This window comes from Ranitomeya imitator, chromosome 4 (assembly GCF_032444005.1).
Source record: "Ranitomeya imitator isolate aRanImi1 chromosome 4, aRanImi1.pri, whole genome shotgun sequence".
NCBI lineage: Eukaryota > Metazoa > Chordata > Amphibia > Anura > Dendrobatidae > Ranitomeya > Ranitomeya imitator.
This window is the reverse complement of record NC_091285.1, coordinates 353,067,611-353,088,374: the sequence shown is the minus strand read 5'-3', so window position 1 is coordinate 353,088,374 and position 20,764 is coordinate 353,067,611. Positions and strand designations below refer to the sequence as shown.

General features: G+C 43.6%; 1 protein-coding gene across 2 annotated transcripts in view; it reads right to left on the bottom strand.

Moving 5' to 3' along the window:
- LRRK2 (leucine rich repeat kinase 2) overlaps positions 1-20,764 on the bottom strand; it is a 321,822-nt gene that overhangs the window by 101,208 nt on the left and 199,850 nt on the right. For both annotated transcript variants that reach the window (XM_069765011.1, XM_069765012.1), the window contains exons 37-39: positions 6,390-6,536; positions 4,951-5,142; positions 2,288-2,434 (exon numbers count right to left, since the gene is read on the bottom strand). In XM_069765011.1, the coding sequence (XP_069621112.1) occupies positions 2,288-2,434; positions 4,951-5,142; positions 6,390-6,536 (486 nt within the window). The remainder of the gene's footprint in view (positions 1-2,287; positions 2,435-4,950; positions 5,143-6,389; positions 6,537-20,764) is intronic.

The following is a 20,764-nucleotide window of genomic DNA, read 5'->3' as shown; positions in this document are numbered from 1 at the left end:
TACGATATCGCAGTGTCTGACACGCTCCTGCAATCAGGGACCCCGCTGAGAATCGTACGTCGTAGCAAATCGTTTGAAACTTTCTTTCGTCGTCTAGTGTCCCGCTGTGGCGGCATGATCGCATGGTGTAACATATATCGTATACGATGTGCGCATAGTAACCAACGGCTTCTACATCGCACATACGTCATGAAATTATCGCTCCAGCGTCGTACATTGCAAAGTGTGACAGAAGTCTACGACGCTGGAGCGATATTGTTACGATGCTGGAGCATCACGGATCGTACCGTCGTAGCGATCAAAATGCCACTGTGTGACGGTACCCTTAATGTGGTGAATTCTAATCAAATTAATTTCTTAACCTCTTCACGACCAGGCCAATTATCATTTTGGATCTTATATTTGTTATCACAGCTTTCCAAGAGGTGTAACAGTTTTAATTTTCTTTTGCCATAGCTGTGTAAGAGCTTGTGTTTTTGAAGAAAAATTTGTATTTTTTAATGCCACAACTTAATTTGTAACTCTTCCATTCAGTATTGTTTATAGTATCAATTTGATATTTTTTTTTAAAGTTTTACTACTTAATAAAAAATTCAAAAAACACAAGAATAAGAGATATGAACAGGGTTAAAGCATACCAAGGCTAGGAAAATCACGTTGCTTGTTGTATTATAATATAATGATGAGATGTATAATGCATGATCACTACATATGTGTTTGCAAAAGTAGAAAAGAGGGTGTTGGTGAAAGCTCAACACTATTCCATTCTGATATTAATTTAGCTATGAACACAAATCCTTAGATTTCTGCAATGTCAATAACTTTCGCTTCAAAGCTTTCATTGCACGCATACACCTAAAAAATGCTCAAGATGGAAAGGAGACAAAATTGAAAGTATCCAAAATGCCTTAGACATGATGCCAATCTAATGCATCTATTACAGCAAGGTTTGAAGTTCATTTGATTCTGAGACAGGATTTTGGCTATACTTAATCCTAATTTAAATTGCACTTGCATATTGGATCCTATGATATGTAATAAAGGGAATATTGAAGAGACAAAATGTAGCACTGAGATATCAAAAGGCAAACATGTCTCTTGAACACTAATTTTGCAATAATGTATGGTAGATACATGTCCCACTATAGGGAATTTGTCAACAAAAGTAGTAGAAACAATTAAAAAAAATAAGTAAAACTCATGTAGGTATAGCTGCATCAATCCAAAAAAGTCCCCATCAGAGCCCGCTGCGTGGACAGGATCAGTCAACTATCCCATTCACTGGACCAAAAATAAGAAATATCGCCGAGCTGCTACGCGGGACAGAATTTGTCCAGTGTACACAATCAGATCATTCATGGGAAAGTACTAGATACAAAAAAAAAAAAAAACTAGAACATCTCACTCTGCGATATATCTACGGGCATTAAACTGGACTGACAGAGAGGGATGGTCTAGTTTTATTTTTCTGGATTTAGGTCTTCCCCAAGCAGTTTCTATGGACATGTTTACACTGGAGATATTCTCGGTTTTGTTTTTATTCCACATGGCAGCGCGGTGTTTTTTTCTTATTTTTAGAAACAATTCAAGGCCCCAGTGTTTTACCAGGAGGAAGTTAGTGCCTGGAATTTTTTCTTTGCCCAGGATCTGCTTTGGTTGGCGTTTCCATTTACATCTGTAGCTCCTTTCTGGAAATTGACTCTATATGCCACTATTGTTGTTGTGGTTGGACACACCAGGAAAAAGGTGAGCACCTTCCCTACAGACAGCCCTCCACCCCCTCATTTAATCAGTGCTACCCTATAAGAAATGAAATAAAAAAAGGATCATAGCAAGATGGGTAAACTTTTATTTTTGTTCACAGCTTGGAAGACAGGAGAACATGGATTTTTCTAGATGTAGGGCTAGGTGATGGCAGAGTGTATCTAAAAAGCTTAATGGTTTTGCCATTTAATTTCCATGATCAGATGAGCCATGTCTACACTTAGCACGTACCTTCCAGACTTAGAAGGTTTCACACTCCAAGGTGCATCTGTGCCCAAGTAATTAAATTTATGGGGTTAATAGTTTTCTCTGTTGTTATTTTAAACAAAATTTCAATTCTACCGGTTTGGGCCTCAGAGCTGTTCCTCCTATTACATACATACATAACAATTTTCAGCAATCATATCTTGTACGTAAAATAACTACATACCGTACATAAAAATGAACACCGTGAACATTATGATTCCTCAAGTTAGCACAGAAAATTGAAGATAAAGATATTGTTCCACAGTAAAATACATACCCAGTAAGCACTCAGGAGACTGATCAAATTCTAGCTCCTCGTTATTTAGCATAATATTTCTTGGCAAATCGGCTAGAACAATATCAGGAGCAATTTGTGAGATTGGAACTGTAAATCTTGGATCTTCCGGATTCACTAACAAGTCACCTGTAGATAAGAGACGATAACTACAATTTTAAAACACATCTGAAGAAACTGTACTTTAGTAATAATCCATGCGAATAGCACCATGAGCTCCAAAAATCCTTAACAAAACACTATGGAAAGTAATGCCTTGGAACAATCACAAAAGGGCAAATTTATCAAAAAAGAAATAGAAACTTAGAGGGAATATCATATATAAGCAGTAATGAGCTATGCTCCTTAATATGAATTAATCTGCTCTATCAGGGGACCTAGCTGCAATGCACTGGTATCATTCCTATGAAAGCATCTTCCAAATATTTATTTTCTCTATACAAATAATGGTATTTTCCTTATAAATCCAAGTGTCGAAGTCCCAAAAAGGTTCTGTCTGAAATTCCACGGCAGCATTTAACAGTCACTGTCCGGTAACACAACGTTTCACTGGCTGTGACGCATTTCGGAGCAAATGTGAGGGAGCACAAATTTTACAAGAATTCTTATACAATTAACTTGATAAATTGAGCCCTCTCCATATATCTTCACTATCTATTAGAAAAATGGAGCAGATACAACAACAAGCAACTCAAAAAAGGTCAAGAAAAGGAATTTTCTTTGCAGCTGACAACATGACGATTGTGGAATACCATCGCAATGGGAGTAGAAAACGTTCATATGAGGTTTAAATTTCAGTGCCAGCTCTAAAGATTCCCCCTATGCATATTTTGTTGGGATAGCGACTGTGGCATGCTGTTGAGAACTATGGATATTTCAGGCTGGAGAGCAAATTTTAAGAGAAAAATCCTAAGGTTAGTTTTGCCTAGATTAAAGGATTTGTACACTTCTCAAACAAACCCCTCTTTATATACTATATTCCCCTGTGTAAAATAAAAATAATAGAAACTCACCTTCAGGGCTCATGTTTCTTATGCCACGTGAACACTGCAGCCAGTCAGCAATTGGTAATGGACTGCTTCACTCTCACTTCTTTTGGTTGAATCTAAGGCACATGTGGCATAACAAGGTTACATGAGCCCTGGGAGACATGGCGCCCATGCAGTAGATGATTATCTGTCATTTGTATTTTACATGGGGGAATATATAATATTTAACCCCTTAATGACCGCCAATACGTCTTTCAACTGACCTGAGATATAAGAGACTAGCATCCCCATACAGGTGACAATCCCGCAGCTGTCGGCTGTCCACTATAACTGACAACTTGCCGTATCAGCCACGATCAGTGTTGGCACTCTCCACATCTGTTTAACTCCTTAGATGCTGTGGTCAATAGTGACTACATCATTATAAATAGTTAACAGAGTGTGGGGGCTTCCTCTTTATCCCAATAGGTGCCGACAGATCATGATTGTGTGGTTCTGATGTTTGCCATGGCAATTTATGACCAAATAGCAGCATTAGCGTCTGCCGGCTACAGTAATCTGTTCACAAGTTAGCGGCATTTAGGTGGTAAAAATACACATTTTAATTTCTGTCATGTCACTTTGCATTAACGCCTGAAAATTACCTGAAGGGTTAATAAACTATCTGACTGCAGTTTTCAATCTGTCAGGGGGTGCGGTTTTTAAAATGTTTTAACTTTTGGAGGTTTCCCAATATATGGGACCCCTAAAGTCACTTCAAACATGGATAGGTCCCTAAAAAGATAAATGTTATAAATTTCCTTGAAAAAAATGAAAAACTACTGATACATTTTTAATCCTCCTAAAATGCTATCAAAATAAAAGAACATTTTACAAATGGTGCTGATGTAAAGCAGACATGAGGGAAATGTAATTTATTAATGTTTTTCTGTGGCATGACTATCTGGATTAAAGGGATAATCATTCAAAGTTTGAAAATGCTAATTTGTTTTTACATTTTTCTCAAATTTGTGATTTTATTATAAATAGACACAAAACATATAGACCTAAATTTACCATTATAATAAAGTATAATGTGTCATGAAAAAAACTTTGTTAAAGGGTTCCAGAGTTATTACCACATAAAGTAACACTGGTCAGATTTAAAAAATTTGGCTCCGTCACTAAGGATTTAAGAAAGACCAATATTCATAATGGCCAGTAAAAAAAAAAAACAATCACAAGGAAGAAAAAATGGCTAATGGAGAATCAGGACAACAAAGTCAGGAATAGATACATCTAGGTGACCTGTATAGAGAGGATATTGGAACATAAAAGAAGTGATGAGGTGTCTACTACTACCAGTGAAAATGGAGCCTTGCAGCACAATGATGGAAGAAGGAAACCGAGAACATTTTGGCCTATTCTCAGTTTTAGTCTGCTAAGTGTCCCAGGGATTCCTGATATGTGATGAGGAGGAAATAATGTGTTACTGTAGTACATAGCTGCCCTCCTGGGGTAAGTTAGAGAGGAATTAGCACTATGAGGTTGTAAAACATGTTGTCATGAACAATTTATTTTAAATATCAAAAATTGTCTACCAGGTGAAATATTAGGCAAACCCTTACTGCTTTAAAAATGATAAACAGCTATATTAGATTTACATGTAAATCTTACCTTCTTCAGCTTTTACCAGCAAATCAGATAGTAGAATTTTTTTGTGCTCTTGACCGTCATCAAAACTGTATAGCACCCACTTTTTTAATAATGTTTCTCCTTCACCAGAAATATCAGTTTCTAACAAACCAGGAAACCATTCCTCCATTAGGGAATCAATATGATCCACAACCTGTCCCAGCAGAATGCATCCTAAATGAAACATTATATTAGGTAATATTTTTTTTGAAAGTGATGAAAAAAAAACAAGTGACAAGGCTTCCAATTATAAGACTAGCGATGATACACTAACAGTACCTAATGTTTCATTGATCCAAATGTTTACCGGCGAACCTAACTGAATGGTGGTCCATCTGGTTCCAGGATTTTTTGACAGCAAGAATACAAATGCAGCCTCTGCTATTTGTGCAGCCAAAAATACAGGAATATTGGCTGCGGCGCATATATGAACAGACGTTTACTAATTCAACATCTAACTGTCCTCTCTCCTCCTGTACCAGTCGTGAGTTGTATTGCTTAAAGGGAACCTGTCACCCCCCTCAGGCGTTGGTAACTAAAAGAGCCACCTTGTGCAGCACTAATGCTGCATTCTGTCAAGGTGGCTCTTTAGTTACAAACGCCTGTACACACTGAAATAAACACTTATAAAATGTGCCCCCACATACCCTGAAATAGTCCCGGGGGCGGGCCTTTCCCCCCTAATCAGACACAGCACAGCCGTCTCCTCTTCCTGCATTATCGTCCCCGGCGCTATAAGTACGAAGGGCAGCGCAACTGCGCATGCCCGGAAAAAAAACTTACAGCGCAGGCACCGGGACGATAATGCAGGAAGAGGAGGAGGCGCCCGGCGCGCACAGGCCCGGAGTGACGGCTGTGCTGCGTCTGATTAGAAAGGAAAGTCCCGCCCCAGGGACTATTTCAGGGTATGTGGGGGCACATTTTATAAGTGTTTATTTCAGCATGTGCAGGCATCATAACTAAAAGAGCCACCTTGTCAGAATTAGAAGCATTAGTGCTGCACAAGGTGGCTCTTTTAGTTACAAACGCCTGAGGGGGGTGACAGGTTCCCTTTAAGATTATTGTTTTTTTTTCCCTTTAAGATTATTGTACTTGTTTTTTTATTATGTATACCGCTTTTCACATGTAATGATAATAATAATAAGTGTGAACCTTTCTTTTAAATGTCCTACATTTACTCTCCAAGGGTGGCTTCTGCTCGAAGGTTAAAACGTGTTACTGTCGTTACTGGCTTAGAGGTCGGATAATGTCTAAGCCAGTAATTAGAGTAACATACTGTAAACTTTGTTCTTCTAATTAGTGATAGCTTTGCATTGTATACATACGATACATTAAATGTCTTGGTTAACCATGAAATCTGCCTGTTGATGCATGTCAAGTATGGTATCTCCTAAATAACAAAAAAAATAATAATAATTTACCTTTTCTACAGGATGGAACGGTAATTTTCAAAAAACTATTTGGGCTGCCGTGTAGGCTTGTCGATTCCACCAAACAGTAAGCTTCAGGAGACCAATTAAGGTAGATACCTTGTCTCCAGTACATCCTGTTAGGACGCTGGACTCTTTCTGATTTTATATGTGAAGAAAATACAAACAAAAACTTTTAGGCCAATGAGAATTTCACATTTACTTCCCTGCTTCTTTTAGAAATGTTCATGTGCACATAATCACTAGGACTACTTAGTTTTTAAAGACAACCTGTAACTGGATTTTTTCAATTCGAGTACCTCCTACAATTATAGCTGTTCCACAGATTCTGAAATTGTTTTTCTTTTTCTTCTGTGCCCCTCCATTCCAAAGTTATGCCCCATGATAATAATGGGGCAAATGTTCCCATCATCCAACTGAGTGTAAACCACAGAACTTTTATATGGGTGTGGCTGTGTTTTGATTGGCCGGCGAAAAGTGAGAAAAAAGCAAATGCCCTAAGACAGGGGTGTCAAACTGCATTCCTCGAGGGCCGCAAACCATTCGTGTTTTCAAGATTTCCTTAGCTTTGCACAAGGTGCTGTAATCATTATGTGTGTAGGTGATTAAATTATCACCTGTGCAGTACAGGGAAATCCTGAAAACATGACCTGTTTTCAGCCCTTGAGGATTGCAGTTTGACACTTCTGCCCTAAGAGAAGTTCTATGGTATATGCAGCACTAAAGAAAAGCATAAACGTTTGTCAGTCATCTTAGCGGGGGAAAAGTTACAGCCGCCGCTGACTATGTACTGATCAGTGGCTGAAGCCAAGCTGACCACACCTCTACGACTGAAGTCCGGAGGCTGCCAGGAGGAATAAAGTTAATTTCCTTCCAGGAGATGGGCTTTCAGTGAGACGGCTGTGCGGGTTTGCAATGCTATTAACTCCATATCTGCAGGTTAATACGGTAGAGTTTGGGAACAATACAGGTCCCCTTTAACATCATGGTGAGGACCACACTTTAAAAATGTTGTTCAGTAGTAGGAGAACCCCTTCACGTACCCCAAGTTTAGCCCCAACAAAATAAATAAAAAAAAAAAAGTTTACTTTCCCGTTTCAGTGGTGTGAGTACTCGCATTCCCGGGGCTCTCATGCGGTTATAATGACAGATGAGCCTGGTGCCCAATTAGGCTAAGTTCACATTTGCGTAGGTGTCTGCAGCATATCGTTTGCATGCGCAATCGCATGCCAAAACATGCTTACGCCTGCGCATCGTCTTGCACATGACGCAAACAAAAACGCTGCAAATGCATGCGTTTTGGCATGTGTTTGTGTCTTTGATGAGCATGGTGGAGGCGGTGACATCATTTTCTGGACATGCGCAGTCTAAAGTACGCATGCTTATCGAACGCATGCGTACACATGTCCTTGCATACCAATGCGTTCCCATAGACAGTAATGCGTTTTTGAAAGCAATCATCTGCAATCGTCCGCATGCGGACGATTGCGCAATATTTGACGCCTCAAAAAATGCAACATGTTGCGTTCACCAGACACCGCCGCAAACCGCAAAAGACGCATGCGTATGCATTTGCATGCAAAAGCATGTCCCTGCGTACACCATGTTAAAGATATGTACGCATGACGCATGCGGATCGATGTGTATCGTACGCTGCGCACACATACGCTAATGTGAACCCAGCCTTAGTGTTGGCATCACTGTCTCCGCCTTCAGACAAATTGAACATCAAAGAGGAAGTCAGGACTGCAGCTGCTCTCCATCACTTCCTCTTGATGATCGATTTGTCTGAAGACCGTGACTCCAGCAATGATTGAACTCCAGGCTCATGTAACATAACACCCGCACAAAAGCCCCAGAAACGCGAGTGCAGACATCGGAACGGTGCTGGCACGTGAGATGAGTATACGTTTTTTTTTATTTTATCGCTGCCAAACATTTAGATCAAGAACACGTTGCCCTAGTAGTGTACAAGCCCTTTAAACTACTTGGAATATACCACTCATTTCATTCAAATGATTTGATTACTATGATTACTGCTCTTTTACATTTTCTTTTGAGTTATTATTGGAGTTTTTAACTCCTAACTACCACTGTTCTACAAAGGATGAATGAAGAGGGATCAAGAACTGTACCTATTTAATTCTCAGCAGATGATGGCTATGTTATTCAGCCACCATTTGACTTTAACCACTGTCCCCACAGTTGTTAACCTGTGAAATGCTGCTGTCATTCTCTGACAGCTGCATTAACAGTTTGCGTCCTGGGGGATGCACTGTTATAACTGCTCATCAACCACCATGGGTTCCCATAACAACCGGAGGTCTGCTCAAAGCTTCTGGCTGATGGTCATTGGAGACCATGATTTGTGTTATACACTACAATACTATGGTATTGCTGTATATAATACAAGTGATTGAATGATTGCAGGTTTAAGTCCCCCATGGGGACTAACAAATCTAAAATTTAATGATTTTAAATAACATAAAAAACCACACCAATTCAAATCTCCCCTCTTTTTCCCATATAAAAGAAGGATTAAAGAAAAATACACATATGAGATATTGTATTGCACTGTATGAAACCAGTGATCAGAGAAATAAAAATTGAAGTCCCATAGAGGGGCTAAGTAAAAAAGCAACATAAAAGTTTAAAAAATGTTTTAAAACTAGTAAAAAAAAAAATCCACAAAATAAATGAGAAAAAGAGAAGAAAAAAAAATATTTTACCAATAAATACATATACTTATGTAAAAACAAAAAAGTATGCATATTTGGTATCGCCGAGTCCAGAACGAGCCAACCTATAAATTTGTCATGCCGCCAAAACAATATAAATATGGTATCGTTATAATAGTACTGACCCGAAGAATAAAACTGCCTTATCAATTTTACTACACGCGGAACGGCAATAAAAATAAACCCTAAAAAACAAATCCTAAATTGCTGGTGCTTGATCATTCTGTCTCCCAAAAATCAGAATAGAAAGCAATCAAAAAATATCATGTGCCCGAAAATGTTACCAATAAAAACATGAACTTGTTGCGCAAAAAAACAAGCCGTCACATGACTCTGTCGCCCAAAATAAGGAAAAATTATAGCTCTCAAAATATGGTGATGCAAAAATTTGTTTTTGTAATAAAAAGCATCTTTTAGTGTGTGACAGCAGCCAAACATAAAACTTCGAAATAAATCTGGTACCACTGTAATTGCACCGATCTGAAGAATAAAGTCACCTAATCACTTATACCGTACGAGGCATGGCGTAAAAAATAAATAAAACCAATTCTTCACCTGCCGTTGAGTTGCTCATTTTGCCTCACAAAGATTGCAGTTTTGCTGGGCTCACATTTATCCTGCGCTCTGCGCTTGCATTGGGGCTTCCGTGTAAATCCCGGAAATACATGATTCAGACAGAACCCCCTATTATGAGGAAGATGGAGGCACTGTGGACGCTCTCTGAGCTGTGATCCGATGGTGTCCATCTATTTAGTCAGACATAAAAGCGCGGTCCGCCAGGTTTGTGCACCTCTGAAAAGAAGGACACCGCTGAACAGAGGACAGACGGAGTTCAGAGTAATGCTGCTGTTTCATTATAGTGAATGGATCTGTCAGGGGTTTCATCTGAATCACGTCACTCTGAGATTTAGATGGAAACCCCAAAGTAAGTGCTCAGAGCGCCGGATGAATGTGATCCCAAACGTTATGTAAAATGTTCCCAATAAAAGCTTCAGCTCAATCCACAACAAAGCAAGTCCCCACTCAGGTCCGTCATCTGTTAACAGAAAAATAGGAGCCTTTTATGTTACTGGTAGTACAAAGGCTTTGGAAAAGCAAAATGGCTCCTCACCCCCATAAAAGAAATTCAGCAAATTCTGCTCTCCCAAATTACATTGCCCTCTCCCCTTCTGAGCCTCAATGTGCTTTATCCACATTTAAAGTCGTGTTTGGCATTTCTGTAGCGATGATAGCCTGTCTAATTTACAAGTGCATATCTCCAAAAGCATAGGCTGTGCTTAACGTACTGGTCACTACAGCGCACTGGTCATTACAACGGCAGTTTGCAAGTTTCTCTCAACAACATCCACTGCTGCTTGCTTCCGAAAAACACTTGTGGAGTCAAAATCGTCACTACACCAACATCCAAAACCAAATCGGGTCACTTGAGAGGGTATTCTGCTTTTCTGGCATTTAGGGGGTCTGTATATGGAGTCCGGAAACTATCTATATAATTGTCTAAGGGTCACTTCGGTCTGCCTGTCTGTCTTTCTGTCACGGATATTCATTGGTCGCGGCCTCTGTCTGTCATGGAAATCCACGTCGCTGATTGGTTGTGGCTGTTCTGCCGCGACCAATCAGCGACTGGCACAGTCCGAAAGAAAATGACCGCTACTTACTCCCCGCAGTCAGTGCCCGGCCCCCGCATACTCCCTTCCGGTCACCGCTAACACAGGGTTAATGCCGGCGGTAACGGACCGCATTATGCCGCGGGTAACGCACTCTGTAACCGCCGCTATTAACCCTGTGTGTTCCCAACTTTTTACTATTGATGCTGCCTATGCGGCTGCTATATACTACATAGGCAATGTTATATACTATGTGGGCTGTGTGATCTACTCCGTGGGCTGTGCTATATACTGCGTGGGCTGTGCTATATATTACGTGGCCACTGTTATATACTGTGTGGGCAGTGTTATATACTACGTGGCTGCTATATACTGCGTGGGCAGTGTTATATACTATGTGGCTGCTATATACTGTGTGGGCTGTGCTATATATAACGTGGCCAGTGTTATATACTGTGTGGCCTGTGTTATATACTACGTGGCTGTGTTATATACTGCGTGGCCACTGTTATATATTGCGTGGCCTGTATTAACACATCGGGTATTCTACAATATGTATGCATATAGCAGCCACATAGTATGTAGCACAGGTCATGTAGTATTTGTCTGCTATATACTACATGGCTCCTATATACTACGTGGCCTGTGCTATATACTATGTGGCTGCTATATACATACATAAATACATATTCTAGAATACCCGATGCGTTAGAGTCGGGCCACCATCTAGTTAATTAATAATTTGTTCTCCAAGAGTCAAACAGCGCTCTGTCCCTCTCGAGTCTCGCTGTGTGACTAAGCAGGACTGTACAGCCACATATGGGGTATTGCCAAGTTCAGCATAAATAGTGTGACACATTTTGGCACCATTTGTACCTATTTGCCAGTGTTTAAGTATAAAATCTGGAACTAAAACATTTTTTTGTGGTAAAAAATGTAATTTTTTCTTCACTGCCCAAAAGTATAAAATTCTGTGACCCATTTGTGTTGTCAATATAATCACTGCATCCTAGAGAGGTACAGTTTATAATACAGGGTACCGCTGTTCTGGCATCTCAGGGACTCTGCCAATGTGACATGGCCCCCTCAAACCAGCCCAGCAAAATCTGTATATATATATATATATATATATATATATATATATATATATATTTATATATATACAGTGGGGCAAAAAAGTATTTAGTCAGTCAGCAATAGTGCAAGTTCCACCACTTAAAAAGATGAGAGGCGTCTGTAATTTACATCATAGGTAGACCTCAACTATGGGAGACAAACTGAGAAAAAAAAATCCAGAAAATCACATTGTCTGTTTTTTTAACATTTTTTTTGCATATTATGGTGGAAAATAAGTATTTGGTCTGAAACAAAATTTCATCTCAATACTTTGTAATATATCCTTTGTTGGCAATGACAGAGGTCAAACGTTTTCTGTAAGTCTTCACAAGGTTGCCACACACTGTTGTTGGTATGTTGGCCCATTCCTCCATGCAGATCTCCTCTAGAGCAGTGATGTTTTTGGCTTTTCGCTTGGCAACACGGACTTTCAACTCCCTCCAAAGGTTTTCTATAGGGTTGAGATCTGGAGACTGGCTAGGCCACTCCAGGACCTTGAAATGCTTCTTACGAAGCCACTCCTTGGTTGCCCTGGCGGTATGCTTTGGATCATTGTCATGTTGAAAGACCCAGCCACGTTTCATCTTCAATGCCCTTGCTGATGGAAGGAGGTTTGCACTCAAAATCTCACGATATATGGCCCCATTCATTCTTTCATGTACCCGGATCAGTCGTCCTGGCCCCTTTGCAGAGAAACAGCCCCAAAGCATGATGTTTCCACCACCATGCTTTACAGTAGGTATGGTGTTTGATGGATGCAACTCAGTATTCTTTTTCCTCCAAACATGACAAGTTGTGTTTCTACCAAACAGTTCCAGTTTGGTTTCATCAGACCATAGGACATTCTCCCAAAACTCCTCTGGATCATCCAAATGCTCTCTAGCAAACTTCAGACGGGCCCGGACATGTACTGGCTTAAGCAGTGGGACACGTCTGGCACTGCAGGATCTGAGTCCATGGTGGCGTAGTGTGTTACTTATGGTAGGCCTTGTTACATTGGTCCCAGCTCTCTGCAGTTCATTCACTAGGTCCCCCCGCGTGGTTCTGGGATTTTTGCTCATCGTTCTTGTGATCATTCTGACCCCACGGGGTGGGATTTTGCGTGGAGCCCCAGATCGAGGGAGATTATCAGTGGTCTTGTATGTCTTCCATTTTCTAATTATTGCTCCCACTGTTGATTTCTTCACTCCAAGCTGGTTGGCTATTGCAGATTCAGTCTTCCCAGCCTGGTGCAGGGCTACAATTTTGTTTCTGGTGTCCTTTGACAGCTCTTTGGTCTTCCCCATAGTGGAGTTTGGAGTCAGACTGTTTGAGGGTGTGCACAGGTGTCTTTTTATACTGATAACAAGTTTAAACAGGTGCCATTACTACAGGTAATGAGTGGAGGAAAGAGGAGACTCTTAAAGAAGAAGTTACAGGTCTGTGAGAGCCAGAAATCTTGATTGTTTGTTTCTGACCAAATACTTATTTTCCACCATAATATGCAAAAAAAATGTTAAAAAAACAGACAATGTGATTTTCTGGATTTTTTTTTCTCAGTTTGTCTCCCATAGTTGAGGTCTACCTATGATGTAAATTACAGACGCCTCTCATCTTTTTAAGTGGTGGAACTTGCACTATTGCTGACTGACTAAATACTTTTTTGCCCCACTGTATATATATATAATATGGTGCTTCTTCTCTTTCGAGCTTTACACTGTGCCTCAAAGTAGTTTTCGACCACTTACGGGTAGTGTTGAGCATTCCGATACTGCAAATATCAGGTATCGGCCGATATTCGCGGTATCGGAATTCCGATACCGAGTTCCGATACTTTTGCAATATCGGATACCAGAATCGGAAGTTAGCATAATGCAATCAGCCAGTTTGATTTAATTCAGCCAATGAGAAATCATTAGAAGTGTGGGCACATCCTGTTCTGCATGTTAGGCATGTAACTACTGGCATGGCTGTGATTGGCTGCTGAAATGATGTCATGATGCACTATAAAAGCCACCGCCGCCATTTTGGGTTCACTCTGCTGTGAATTCAGTTAGGGACAGGACGCTGTTGTTCTGACTGAGGGATAGTTTGAGATAGCGATTTGCTTCATTGTGCTTTACCCAGGCTAATTTAGCAACCGTTGTGTGAGAACCTTGTATTTGCCTTGCAGCGCTGTTTACTGCTGTCTGCAAGGTCTCTGTGTGAGTTCAGCTCACGCTGTAGTCTGTTCTGCAGCCACAGCTGGTTGTAGTCAGCTCAGCGTGCGTCACTGCCTCATACTGTTCCATTGTCCTTTTTTCAATTAGTGCTGCCTGCTGCACATTTTTCCAGATTTATCCTATTAGTGGGTTTCCATCCGTATCCTGCTAGATTGCGGAAAAACACTATGAGGCTGTGTGCACACTCTGCGGTTTTTCGCGTTTTTTCCCGATAAAAACGCTATGAAACGGCAAAAAAAACGCATATAATAAGCAACCCATCATTTAGAATGAATTCCGCATGTTTTGTGCACACGATGCGGTTTTTTCGTGGTAAAAACCGCAGCATGTTCATTAATTTTGTGGTTTTTTTTGCGGATTTCCCACTACAAAATGCATTGGGAAATGTCCGGAAAAAAACGCGGCAAATCCGCATGCAGTTTTCTTGCGGATTTCTTGCAGAAAATGTCCGTTTTTTTCTCAGGAATTTTCTGCGAGAAATCCTGAACGTGTGCACATAGCCTCAATGAGTACATAGAGGAGCCTTTCTGCAGGCTTGTGCCCTGCAGCCCCAGCCAGATTAGTATTAGCCTATCTTTTGGAGCCTCATCTATTGCATTGTAGGTTACCTTCCTGCATTTTAATCACTACAAAAAGTTTGTGATATTATCGGTTTTATATCTCTGGGCACATCCAGTGTCTTTTTGTGAAAAAAACAAAAAGTTAATAAAGTTCACCAAACACTCCACTTTACAGTTGTGTAGGCCACAATAGCTCATTAAAGTCTAGTCCACACTTTATAAAATTAGTGTTTCTGATAACTTTTAGCAGCTGTTCAGGAATAAGCACACTAAGCCCTTAGTACTTTTTTGCCTATCTTTATCAGTTTACCAAGATGAAGGCAGTAAGGCACGTGGGTGTGGTCATGGGCGTGGAGGTGGAGCAGGGAGAGGAAGTGAGGATACTGTGCCTGTTGCAGGCACTGGTGATTCATCATCCACCAGTTTTAGCAGGGAACAGTCCTTCATGCGCAGCTTTGTAGGAGCTAGCAGTACCCCACTGCTGCGTGACGAACAAATTGAAGCCGTTGTCGGATGGATGGCAGCTAACGCATCGACTTCAATTAGTGCCACATCCTCTCAGGCACAGAGCACTAAAGAGCACCCATCGGTCTCCTCACCCCCTGCCAAATTGCCCAGGCAGTCAGAGAGCCCAGGACAGGAGCCATCTCTACTTCTGTTCTCTGAATCTCTTGGCTTGGAAAGAGAGGGCCAGCCAAGCAGCATTCGAGAAACTGAAGAAGAGGCAGTATGCAGTAAAGCGCAAGTGCTTTGTCTCTCGGAATCTGATGAGGCGGGTGGGCCAGTGCCTACGGTCAGCACACCTCAGTACGCATCTGATGATGAGACTCAGATGCCGCTTTCTGGTGCGTACTGTGCTGCCGAGACTACCCATGAGAAGCGGTTGTTGGAAGAGGGCAGTGTAGATGATGAGGTCCTTGACCCATCATGGAGTGAGGTACAGGAAGGTGGTGGGAGCAGCTCTGAGGGAAGAGATTCCCCGAACGGCCCAAAAAGGAGGGAGACAGAAGACTGTGTTGCCTGTAGCCTCCACTTCGGCACCCATCAGGAGCATGCCTCTTCCAAAACCCAAAACGGGCGCTCCCAAGACTTGCAGTGCCTGGTCCTTTTTTGACACAGTTGCAGATGACATTTGTTTTGTCAAATGCTAGCTGTGTAATCAGAAAGTCAAAAGAGGGAAAAGTGTCAGCAACCTCAATACCACAAATATGTGGAAACATGTGCGGACCAAGCACGTGGTGGAGTTATAAAAATACACTGAAGACCTAGGCCAACCTACCATCTCTTCAGCTCGTGTCGGCTTCCTCACAGGATCGCCATGGAAGAGCCTCTGGCACTGTTGGACAGAGACCCAGTGTAATTCCACCCACAGCACCATGTTCCCTGTCATCCTCACACTCCCAGCCCAGTCTACAGCCATCTATAGCAGAGGCATGGGAGAAAAGGTGGACATTCTCAGCAAACCACCCCCGAGCACAGGCTCTGAATGCTGGCATTGCAAAACTACGGTCCCTTAAAATGCTCTCATTCAGGTTGGTGAAGACTGACACCTTCCGTAACTTGATGGCATTGGCAGTCCCACAATACAACATGCTCAGCCGCTTTTATTTCAGCAGGCAAGCTGTCCCTGCCCTGCAAAATCATGTGGAGGGAAACATTAAACATGCGCTACTAAACGCCGTCAGTAGCAAGGTCCACCTCACCACCGATGCGTGGACCAGTCAACATGGACAGGGACGATACCTTTCCCTCACTGCCCATTGGGTAAATGTTGTGGAGCCGGGTACAGATCTTGCGAGTGGCGCTGTACGTGTTCTGCCCACTCCAAGGATTGCAGGAATCCATTGACTCCTCCTCATACTCCAGTTCCTCTGAATCAGCGCTGCAGGAGCCTTCACAGTCTACCTCCACATGGACCCGTGAACGCTTACCTGTTACGACCGATATGAGCACAACCGTGGCCAAACGTCAACAGGCCGTATTGAAATTAATTTCTTTGGGGAATCGAAGCCACACAGCACAGGAGTTCTGGAATGCCATCAAGCAGGAGAGCAACGTGTGGTTTGTGCCAGAGAATCTCCAGCTAGGCATGGTAGTGTGTGACAATGGCTGAAATCTGGTGGCAGCTCTGGGCCTAGGCAACCTCACTCACATCCCATGTCTGGCACATGTGCTCAACTTGGTCATGCAGAGTTTTTTGAGGGACTATCCGGATCTTGATGCACTGCTGCACAAGGTTCGCCTAGAGTGCGCTCACTTGCGGCATTCCAGTATGGCAAGATCGCGCATTGCAGCGCCGATTCCGCCTTCCGCAACATCGCATCATATGTGACCTACCCACCAGGTGGAATTCAACGTTACATATGTTGGAGCCGTTGTGTGAGCAGCAAGCAGCAGTACTGGAGTACCAGCTGCATCAGGCGCAAAAAAGTCGCACTGCACGCCGTTCAGACTTCACAACAACTGAGTGGGCCACTATTCCACGCGGATGGCGAGTGCAGATGATGCACTAGTCAGCATGACTATCCTCCTTATCTGCCTGCTTGAAAAAACACTGCAAGCACTAAGGGATGAGGTTGTGGAAGAGGTGGAGGATGAGGAGTCACAAATGCCATCTGCTTCTGTACAGTCTGCGCAACGTGGTTCCTCACAAAGGCATAGGCAGGAGACACTTTGTGAGGAGAATGAGGAGGAGTCAATGGAAGAGGGAGACATCTGTCCAGAGGAGGGAGGTACACAATGCTCTAGTAGTCAGTATGTAGAGCGAGGGTAGGGTGATGCAGAGCAGTCAGATCACGCCTCAAGCAGGGGACAGCGTTTCTTGGCCAGTTGGCAGTCTGCAGCACATGGTTTATTTCATGCTGCAGTGCATGAGAAACGACCGCCGCATCGCCCACATTCTCAACACGGCTGATTATTGGGTATACACCCTCCTAGATCCTCGCTTACAAAGCCTCATAACACCGTTGAAGCGGGAGCGTAAAATGCGGGAGTACCAAGGCACACTGGTGCATTCCATCATCTTCTCCAGTCCAACCGAGAGCAGTGCTGCTAGTGCTTTACAAAGCAGCTCAGTGCGTCGAGGCAGTGGAGGAAGCTCTGCACAAAGAGGGAGCAGAAGCAGTGGCTCAGCACAAGGAAAGAACAGTTTGGCCCAAATGTGGCAAAGTTTTGTGTGCCTGCCACAAATGTCTACACCATCATAGATGGTTCCAGTCAGCAGGAGGCAACGTTTCCGTCAGATGGTGACAGACTACATGTCCTGCCCCCTCAGTGTACTCCCAGACGGCTCTTCCCCCTTCAAGTTTTGGGTCTCTAAGCTTGGCCAGAGCTTAGCCAGTATGCATTGGAGCTGCTGGCTTGCCCTGCTGCTAGTGTATTATCGGAACGCATCTTTAGTGTCGCAGGTGGTGTACTAACAGACCGTCGCATGCGACTATGCTCCCATAACGTTGACCGCCTTACTTTTCTGAAAATGAACAAGGCCTGGGTCTCGCAGGAATTTGCCACTCCTCTTCCAGATTAAATAATTGGTTGTCAACAGTATCCAGGTCTCCTGTTGTGTTCATGTTTCTACCACCTGAACTGTAATCCCTGGGCTCCAACACCGCCAGTTGCTGCTCACAAGTGCCGTCTGCACAGTCAACACATGACCAGTGTTATAGGGTTTCAGTAACGTCAGCTGATCCCCAGCTGTGTAACCGGTAATTTCTCCTGCTTCGTCCACACTCACACTACTTCAGATATTAAACTTGCTCCAATTAGGCCTCAGCCTACACTCTGCTTCTCCTGGATTCCCGGGGCTCCAACACTGCCAGTTGCTGCTCGGAAGTGCTCTCTGCACAGTCAACAGTTGCTCCTCTGTTATTGGGGTTCAGTAACGCCAGCTGCTCTCCTGCTGTGTGTGCGGCAAATTCTCCTGCTCCCTCCACATTCACATTACTTCAGATATTAAACTTGCTCCAATTAGGCCTCAGCCTACACTCTGCTTCTCCTGGATTCCCTGGGCTCCAACACTGCTCGGAAGTGCTGTCTGCACAGAGAAAAACACTAGCTCCTGTGTTAGTGGGGTTCAGTAACGCCAGCTGCTCCCCTGCTGTGTGTCCGGCAATGTCTCCTGCTCCCTCCACATTCACATTACAACAGATATTAAACTTGCTCCAATTAGGCCTCGGCCTACACCCTGATTGACCCTGGGCTCCCACACCGCCAGTTGCTGCTCGGAAGTGCCGTCTGCACAGAGAAAAACACTAGCTCCTGTGTTAGTGGGGTTCAGTAACGCCAGCTGCTCTACTGCTGTGTGTCCGGCAATGTCTCCTGCTCCCTCCACATTCACATTACAACAGATATTAAACTTGCTCCAATTAGGCCTCGGCCTACACCCTGATTGACCCTGGGCTCCAACACCACCAGTTGCTGCTCGGAAGTGCCGTCTGCACAGTCAACACTTGCTGCCGTGTTATTGGGGTTCAGTAATGTCAGCTGATCCCCTGCTGTGTATCCGACAATTTCTCCTGCTCCCTCCACACTCACACTACTACAGATATTAAAGGGTATAAAGGCACAGATGATTGGCCTCAGGGAGACCAAAACATCCAACACCGCGGAGACACCATCACGTGTTTCTCAACGCAGTGATTCCAGAACACTGCCCCCATCCCTTATGGGAAATATGCAGATGCATGTAAAGAAGCTGCGGAGACACCATCACGTGTTTCTCGACGCAAGCAGTGAATAGCCAGGCCTTTCCCCGGGAAGGAACAACCACGGGAAGGGCAGCATCCTATGAAGGAAAGCCACCTATGCCAAGCATGGTATCCATCCACAGACAGCTGTTTCGGGGTTTTTGCCCCTCATCAGTGTGGAGTAGGAATCTGGCTATTAGGAGCAGTGCCTAGTAAAAAGGCTATAAAGGCACAGATGATTGGCCTCAGGGAGACCAAAACATCCAACACCGCGGAGACACCATCACGTGTTTCTCAACGCAGTGATTCCAGAACACTGCCCCCATCCCTTATGGGAAATATGCAGATGCATGTAAAGAAGCTGCGGAGACACCATCACGTGTTTCTCGACGCAAGCAGTGAATAGCCAGGCCTTTCCCCGGGAAGGAACAACCACGGGAAGGGCAGCATCCTATGAAGGAAAGCTGTCCCCCCCAGGCGTTTGTAACTAAAATAGCCACCTTGTACAGCACTAATGCTGCATTTGGACAAGGTGGTCTTTTACTTATGCTCTTTGCATACGCTGAACTAAACACTTATAAAATGTGTCCCCTCATACCGTGAAAGTCCCGGAGGCGGGACTTACTTCCTAATCAGACGCGGCACAGCTGTCATTCATACCCCCTTGGCGCCGTGCGCCGCCTCCTGAGCGTTGTTTGAATCTGTCCCGCAGCCTGAGCTGTTAAGTTATCCCTTGGCCATGTGCAGTTAGCGCTGCCCATCTTCTGACATCATTTGACCTTGATGACCTTTTCCTTGTGCAGCATTAGTGCTGCACAAGGTGGCTCTTTTAGCTACGAACACCTGCGGGGGTTACAGGTTCCCTTTCAACTTGCTCCAAGTAGGACTCAGCCTACACTCTGTTTCTCCTGTAATCCCTGGGCTCCAACACTGCCAGTTACTGCTCGGAAGTGCCGTCTGCACAGTCAACACATGCTCCAGTGTTTTGGGGTTCAGTAACGTCAGCTGATCCCCAGCTGTGTGTGTGGCAATTTCACCTGCTCCATCCACTTTCACACTACTCCAGATTTTAAACTTGCTCCAATTAGGCCTCGGCCTACACTCTGTTTCTCTTTCCCTGGGCTCCAACACCGCCAGTTGCTCCTCGGAAGTGTCTTTGGCACGGGTACTCCCTCCTGCCCAGCCTGGTTCCAGCACGCCAGCTGTTTCCGGGTAGTGTCAAGGTCACTTTGCCTCCAATACGTTCTGGCACGGGTACCTCCTGCTTAGTAACCGGGTTCCAGTACCGTCAGCTGGTCCTCGGTAGTTCCTTTGGCTCTTGTACCTTCGGCTACCCATTCAGGTTCCAGTACCGTCAGCTAGTTCTCGGCAGTGTCTTAGGCACGGGTACTCCCTCCTGCCAAGCCTGGTTCCAGCACTAGGTGTTTCCGGGTAGTGTCAAGGTCACTTTGCCTCCAAT